Source organism: Cryptotermes secundus, unplaced genomic scaffold (assembly GCF_002891405.2).
Source record: "Cryptotermes secundus unplaced genomic scaffold, Csec_1.0 scaffold1105, whole genome shotgun sequence".
Classification (NCBI taxonomy): Eukaryota; Metazoa; Arthropoda; class Insecta; order Blattodea; family Kalotermitidae; genus Cryptotermes; species Cryptotermes secundus.
Genome location: NW_019718631.1, coordinates 1,968,404 through 1,976,812, shown reverse-complemented (window position 1 = coordinate 1,976,812; position 8,409 = coordinate 1,968,404). Strand labels below are relative to the sequence as shown.

Genomic DNA, 8,409 nt, shown 5'->3' with positions numbered 1-8,409 from the left:
ATTGGCCATGGGTTCGACTCAGCCTCTAACAGAAATAAGTACCAGGAATCTTCCTGGGGGGTAAATGGCGTCCGGCGCTTAAGGTTCACAACCTCACCGCCATCTGTGAGCCGGCTGGCTAAAGAAATTGTGGGAGCCTCGACGTCTCACAACCCTATGTGCCTCCACGGCCTGTTACAGGGATAGCGTTATACATGCCGACTTAGAGAGGAAGTCAGATGGAAGGTTCTGAACAGAATTCATTAAGCCTATTTGCATTCTGCATAAACTTCAGTTCTATAAACCTAGTGTTGTGAATTCAAGCGATGGAAGTTCAAGACGAGCCAACAATAAAAATGTTAGTCATGTTAGTGCACTGAGCTCGTTTATCGTATAAATCTTATCCAATTCGATTAATAATTTTCTCATTCCTACCGATAATTCATTCAATAAAACATTCCTTCTGATAAACAATTGTTCATCAACAAAACCTACAGAAGTTCTCTTTAAATTTGTCCGACATAACCACAGCAGTTCCCATAGTAGCCATATTTTTAATTGCTGAATTACAAGTAATATTTCATACATAATCTGTAGGGTTCGTAGCTCCAACCGTTCATTAGTTACAGCTTTTAGAGTGAAATATAAATGAAAATTTCGTACGGATTACTAGACACACGTCGCCTGAATAAAAATTCCATATATTTCGAAAATCTCTTACATCATTTCAGTGCCCTATGTAGAGCGCTAGTGTAGCGTTCATGCACAAATTCGTCGTCTGCTTGCATTTGTTGCTTACTGTAGAGTCGGGCCGCGCCATAGCTCAAGCGGTTAGTCGCTGGCTTCCCACAGCGGCGGCCCGGGTTCGATCCAAGGTCTGGTCATTGGATTTGTGGTGGACAAAGTGGCCCTGGGGCGGGTTTTCTCCCCTGCCAATCGTCTCCCCTGCCCAACTTAATTCTACCAATTGCTCTACAATCACCCTCACCTATCATTTGGGGCTGGTACAATACGCCAGAAGTGGCAGCAGTGCAAGGGACTTAGTCCCACCCCACTAGCAATAAAAAAAATAAGTACTTATGGAGCTGAGCACTTCTTGAGGAGAAGCCAAATCTGCAGCTACTCAAGATTTTCCCAGCATTTTATGGAACCCGAACGTTCATTACCGTGTTCACAAGAGCCCTCCACTGGTCCATATCCTGAGCCAGATCAATCCAATCCATACATCCCATCCTATCTCTCTAAGATNCAAAAAAAAAAAAAAAAAAAAAAAATCAGGGTAGGCCAATGGCACAACGTTCGTACATTCCGCAAAAATCAATTACCTCACTGAAAAATAAATAGATCACACTCAACGATATGTAATCTTAGTAACTGAAGGAACCCCATTAAATAACATAAATTATCAAGCTGGACTTCGTAACAATAGCAGACATTACGGAACAAAGTTCAAAGTGATCTCTATCCCTCCCCGGCGAAATTGGGTTTAAACATCGCGTACGAAGGAGATGAGGTACAACGGCCCCAAAAGTTCAAAATTTCGATCCGGGAAACTGGGTCACGCTCGCGATACAATTTCGGTATGAAACAAATCAAATCCGTGTCGATCTCCACTGCAGGAGACTGTTTTGTCGACCTCTTTGTGTTGGTGGTGTTCATATGTTGGCTATACTGGTCACTATGGGCGGTGGAGAGTATGAGTCGGTGAGGGAATACAAAAAAGGAAGCAAATAGGTTTACGTGCAAGTCAAGGCCAACAGAAGTTGAGTACACAACCACGAGACGTATGTCTCTCGAGCACTGTGCTACTCGCGGGGGGGAAAGACAGGGGGAGTGTTGTGGATGGGAACACCACGCCCCTCTCTCCTTTATACCCTCCCCTCTTTTTAGTCAGGGCAAAGTCCTTCCCCTTCTCATAGGCTCAGACTTCTTTGACGTCACATTCACACTTCGGCAAAGTTCGTAGCTGTCGATCGGGCCTACTCGGGAGAACATTTGCAGCAGGGCCAGAGAGCTGTACAGCTCGGCAGTTGTAGTGCGTGCCGCAGCTCGGCAGATTGTCAGCAGGTGAAAAAACAAGTGTCAGTTTGTGTGCGATGAATTCGCCGCAGTGACAATGAGTTCGAGCCTCGGAGTGCGACAATGGTTCCCGGAGGGCGACCTAGCACGCCACGCCCGCGAGTTCGGCATCGCGTTTGTGGACGACGAGGTTGAAGATGGTGTGCTTAAAACAGAGTGTGTTTCACCGCCACCGACCACCCTGCCTCCGGTCCCACCCCTCATCCCTTTGTCGACCATGCAGCCATTGGCTAGTGATGATAGTGAGGAGCCCGGAGCATATGGCGGGGTGTTTATGGTTAACAGTGAGAGTCCAGTGTTTAGTGACAGTGCAGTGGTAAACATGTGCGGGGAGAGAGGGTGCTGTGCGGGAGACGCATCGCGGTGTTCCGTCGTGCTTGACCCGTTGCCCTCGGATTTGCTTCGGTCCCTTACGGAGGACGGGCGCATTAGTGCCGAAAAAGCGGCCCGCGAGCAGTGCAGCAGTGGCGAGTGTGTTGTGCCCACGCAGGATCGGATCGATTGTGCCGAGGAGTCACGTGACTCGCGGCGAGGCGCACGGCATCGCAAGCGGCGGCGGGAGAGTAGCGGAGGGGGGAAGGGAAAGCGGCGGAAGAGATCGACATCGTGCTCCACGACGTCTTCAATGGGCTCCACGGCTTCCAGGCCTCACCATCATCATAAACATCACAAGCACCGGCGTCGACGGAGCAAAACAGCTGACGAGGGTTCGCCGCCCCCAGCACCCAGTGTCAACCCCATCTTCGTGTGGGTAAAGCAGGATGACACCAGAATAGTTGAAGTGCTGTGTGAGGACTACGACAAGAGAAACCGAATCAGGCTCACCAAGACACCCTATGGCTGGCGAGCGATTCCACGAACTGAGCGACTCGCTTCAGTCTCGCAGGCTGCACCTAGTAGTACTAGCAGCTGCTCCGCGGAGGCGCCACTAGACAGGGAACAGTGCGACAATTCGCCCACAGATGGTGGCATCGACAATTATGTCACAACACTAGTCACTGAGAATGTTGATCATCCTGCACCGGTGGCGGGAGATGAAAACTCTACAGACCAAATTACCAAAGAACATGATGAGAGAGAGGGAGAGGTAGAAGTAGAGAAAGGTTTCGGTGAGGGCGAAGGTGAAGGTGAAGAAAATGAATCGGAAGAACAAGAAATAGAGGAATGTAGGGAAACTGAAATGACTAGTGAAGAAACTTGTGATAACACTACATGTGAACGACAGAACTGTACTGACACAGAAGTGGAAGAGATTGAGCCCACCGATCTCAGCATCCCCAAAACCAGCTCAGACATGGACAGTATTCCCGTGAAAACAATTGTTCCCATTTTACCAGCTGCACCAAATCCTCAGCCCACGCCAATGGAAACTTCACCCACGCCAGCCCACCAGCCAAAACCTCAGCACAAGTCCATGTTCCTCGAATCTCTGTTGTCCTCTCCCAAGAAGTGTTACCAGCCGCCAATGCAGACCCCTGAAGAACCACAACCTCTGAACCTCGGTGTATCCTTGTCTCGATGCTCGAGCAGTCCCACCGTCAGCGTTTCCGAGGAGAAGATACTCACAACACCCGACTCGAAAGTCAAAACAAAATGTCTCAAAGTTGAGGATATAACCCTGAAGAATCTCCTCAGCAGGCAGTCGAGTAAGGTCGTCGAAAGGACTTCAACGACGCCAGAAGTCACTGTGGAGACAACCAAGGCCCAAAAGTCTCGACTACTGGAACTGCTGACGTCAGAACCATTATCTCTGGATCAGGAAGTGGATGATCCCCTCACGCAACTCAAGAAGGTCCTCGCAGACCCTGAACTGTCCGTCCCTGATCCAATGCTAGTCCCACGGGACCGACTGCGCAGACTCGTTGTCAGTCCAGCAAAGGAGATTCCTCGTCTCTTGTCTTCGAGGCCAGAACTGAGGTTTCCAGAGGCTTTGACCTACCCTACTCTTGTGCAAGACCCCGATATACTTGTAGTGTCGCTTGCCCATTTCCAGAGGCTGTTGCAGAACTGGACGGAAGAGGATGCAGCTGCGTGCATGAGCCTCCGCGACTACCAGATGTACAAGCAGCAGCAAGAAGCTGTAGCAGCCGCCGCCTCGGAATTCAAGCAGCAGCAAGACAATGGAGAACTGGCCGCAGCTCTCAACCAGATGTTCTGGCTCCCGTACCTGACTCAGCTCGAAGCTGCGGCTATGACGTGTGGAAACACCCAGGAGTTCCTAACGATGCTGAATGCAGTGTTTCCGCCCTCCAACTACCCTCAGGTTCAGGCAAGAACTCAACACCAGTACCCATTCTTGGTGCCCTTCACCTTGCCGTCTACAGACTACAAGACTCAGCTGGAATTCCAGCAGGCAGTAACCGCGTGGCACGAAACCATGATGCAGGCAGCTGTGTCAGCCGCCCCAGTGAGCAACAACAACAACAACAACAACAACAACAACAACTTGTCGCCGGGAAAGAACAGCTACAACAAGAACCATCACCAGCAACCTATCAATGGACGGTTTCCACACGTGGCGAAGAAAGTCAACTCGTCTTCAGCCCGAACTAGCCCAATTTCTCCAAGTTTCCAGTCACGCGCCCTAAACACCACTCACGAGTACCTGGCAGCCAATGGCTACACAAACAATCAGCACCACCACCACCACCACCAGTACAATCACCACAGGTCCCATCACCATCATAATCATCAGCAGCAGCAACAACCTGCTCGAAGTAACTCAGGGACGCCGAAAGTACCCAAAAGTGAAACACAGACACCAACAGACAATGACAAAGGACCTAAAGTAACTTGTAACTCTCTTATACATCTCCTGTCGAACTCTAAGAAACAGCAGCAAGAAGAACCTGTAAAGATTAAGAGATGTGTATCTCTTACTGCGCAGTCTCAACACAGCCACTTGCTGGCAGCCCTGGGTAACCCCCCCAATAACATGCCGCAACTGGTGCCAATACCGCAAGGGGTATCACCACCCACACCCATAGATCTGTCGGGTCGTCGCCAAGGTGACAAGATGGAAGTGACAACTGGCAAGCTGAAGGTCAAGAAGCACCTCGTAGATCCTGCTATCACCCCCCGCCTCCTTAAACAGGAAGTTGAGGCCATCAGTCCCACAGACAAGACATCGCACCCACAACTATGGCACCCCCTGTTCGGGAGGTGAGTACCACCTGCATGCCCTCGAAAAGCTTGGCAAGGTTCCCCTAAGGTTACAAACTGTCTTGCCAACAACAGAAGTTTTGTGACAACTGTCAACAGAGTTACATGGTTTCAATATTACGGTAGTGACTAGTCCGGAAAGAATGCCCTTGTAATAGGTACTCCCGTATTACACGTAACACAAATATACGAAATGTTCTGGAAACATCTGTTAGCTCCAAAGCTAACACGCCTTGTCACAAAAATAGCTTGTTCACAGCCATACAAAATTGTTACCTCCAAATAAAGATGTGTAAAGTTAAGTACTCAGTCTACGCTGAAATGGATGTTTTGTATGTAGGCAAACACTTAAAATTGGGATTATAGTGAATATTTTCAAAATTACACCACCTCACATGTTTACACTCAAAGAGATGGATTGTGAATAATAAGCATGTTAAATATTTACAAAATGCAAGATAAAGCAAAAAAGTAACGCTATCCCTGTACCAGGCCGTGAAGGCCCATAAGGTTGTGAGACGTTGAGGCTCCCACATTATATAGACACTCTGTTCAAAGATGGCGGTAAGGTTGTCTGCCTTACGCGCCGGCCGCGCTTTACTCGCCAGGAAAATTATTTATTTAATTCCTGGCACTCATTTCTGTTAGAGGCTGAGTGAACCCCAGGGCCATAGTGCGGCTAGAAGGATTACATCAATTGAAAAAAAAATCCAATGACCTCATCGGGACTTGAACCCGCGACCTTGGCTTGTAACATAGGCCCTCAACCAATAAAATGCAAGATAGGCATTAAATATTTACAAAATTAAACAAAATAGAAGCAACCTAACATGCCACCATTAAAAGAAACGGCGTGTGGATGAGAAGTATTTTATGTGGTTTTCCTGCACAACGTGTTTACAGAGTTCACTAAAAACAATACACCTCCTCACTTAAACAACAGATACGATTCGCTCGAAAATTATTGATTTAGACATACTGAATCACAGGACCAAGCCGTCCAGAACTATCGACAATAATGTGTTTCCCGAAGCCGAAAAATCAATCCAGTGATTAAGATTTGAGGTTTTCATGGCGGTGACTATGAAGAATGCCGTTTTCTGAACGTGGCGCTGTGTACGTTTTGTGTAAAACGACGTTTCGGAAGAACGTATCGCCTCTATCTTCAGGGTGGAAAAGTCCGCGAGCCAGGAACAAGCAGACTGCAGTCACCTGGTCACGCTGGTTGATACGTTCCTCCAAAACGTCGGCTTACACAATATCTATATGGCGCCACATACCAGAAGACGGACTTCTTCTTAATCCAATGACTTCCTATACCAGCCTTGAAGCAAGCCCAAGCAGAAATGTGTAAGATGTTTGTGTATAGATGCTGCCACTGCTTTGTATTACTGAAGCCACCATAACAGGCTGACAATTAATTCTTGCCAATATTTTCAAAAGGGATTTTTTTTTTGTTATGTACTAATCGGGCCTGCTTGTGTTCGTCCAGTCTTCATGCTTGCCTAATCAACTTGTATACACTTCCTGTCTTGTATGACGTTGAGAGAGATGTGACGTTTCTGTTGAGAATATTTATCGTTTAATTTATTTGTATTCGTTTTATTTTCCGTTTAATATTTTGAGCTTATTTTCATTTGTATTTACGTAGCTTTTACCTCCTCTGCTGCTTTGTCTGTAGCGAGTCTCCGAGTCCCTATTCCCGTCTAACTTCATAGCTCATCTTGAACGTTGAAGCTGCTTGTTTACACAAAATTTATTTCGAATTGCAATAAAAATATATAAATATATATCACAACAGGGTATATAAGCAGATCAGCTGAAGTAATTAAGATGTCAAATTCATGACAGAGGAACAGAAGACAAACTAGTTTAGCGTTCAAGGATGTGGGGTACCCACTTTCGTATCTGTACAGTGTCCAGAGCTGGTGCAGACAGGCAGGCACGCAATCCCATCTCTTCAGCACGCGATTTTATTCAATTACTGTGAGAGAAGCTCTCTTTCTCAAGACAGCTTGCCCTCTACTGCTGCTCCTTGTAACAAGGACAGTGTATGGTATTTATATCGAAGCCCGAAACCTCTCCCAGTCTGGCAACACTGTGTGGTGGCTTCAGATAACACAATGGGGAGGGCCACATTAACTTTTGGTTTCTGTTGTTGCAAGTCAGAAGACGCCCTACACCAGCCCTTGGCAGTGGACGACAGTGATGGTGAACGGGGAGTAAAGTTATCGTGCCTTGTCCACGCCGTCTCACGATCACCTGAGCGGACTGACGTAAGAAGCAGATTCTATCCTCTTGTTAACGTCAACACGATTTAGTTCTGTATTAACATAGTAAGATCGTGACGTTTGTTTTTATCTCAGGAAACTTCTGACGCTGTGATTTTTTAGAATTTAACCGGATCAAGTAAGGCTTCTTGTGTGAACTCTTCACCTGTGTGCCATTCAATTGCCTGTATACTGAGAAACTTCAAGTTTCCGTACCGTAGTTCTACAATAAATTGAACATATCTGACAGCTGTTAACGAAGAGAACATTCCATTCAAACAGACGACAGAAATAGAGTAGCAATGAGAAATGTTCCTTTCCATGTTTGTTGATTCAGTGTGTTTTGAAACGTTGTATCGCTGAATTGTTTACTGAAATCTGTTCTGCATAAGTATTATCACAAGATCCCGGCGAACCTGTATTAAATAGACTGAGATGTAGCATGACTAGTCGTGTATAAGGTGCCAAAATGGCCAGACTGTTGTGTTTTGTTCGTTTTAAACACGTTCGTAACGTAGATATATAGAGATGAAGTTCATGAAAGTTTGGTATATGTGAAAGCACAATAAAAATATAAAATACTTGTTTTATTTTGTTAAGAAAGGACGTAAATGTGTGTGTGTGTGTAGATATTGGAACTAGTCCATAATTTCTGTATTATATTTAAAATACAAGATTGCGCTGTGAGTTCGTAATATTCAATGTAACATTTTTTTTAATTCAATCAGTGCGATAATCGTATAGAGAACGTTACGTGGGTGGGGTCAGCGCGCCTGCGCATATTGGTAAACCACCATGACGCTTCGTAGAGAGAGGCTGCTTGACGTTGGCATGCTGGCTGTAGGGTTGAAAGAAACCACACGGAAGCCTAATACACTGACAAGTACTTCCCCTCCCCCCTTCACATTTGGGTCTAATA

At 46.5% G+C, this 8,409-nt stretch overlaps 1 protein-coding gene across 1 annotated transcript in view; it reads left to right on the top strand.

The window, feature by feature from the left end:
- Positions 1–2,001: 2,001 nt before the first annotated feature.
- LOC111862823 overlaps positions 2,002–8,409 on the top strand; it is a 244,110-nt gene continuing 237,702 nt past the window's right edge. Inside the window, exon 1 of the mRNA XM_023848550.2 lies at positions 2,002–5,220. Coding sequence (XP_023704318.1) covers positions 2,096–5,220 — 3,125 coding nt within the window. The 5' untranslated portion in view covers positions 2,002–2,095. The remainder of the gene's footprint in view (positions 5,221–8,409) is intronic.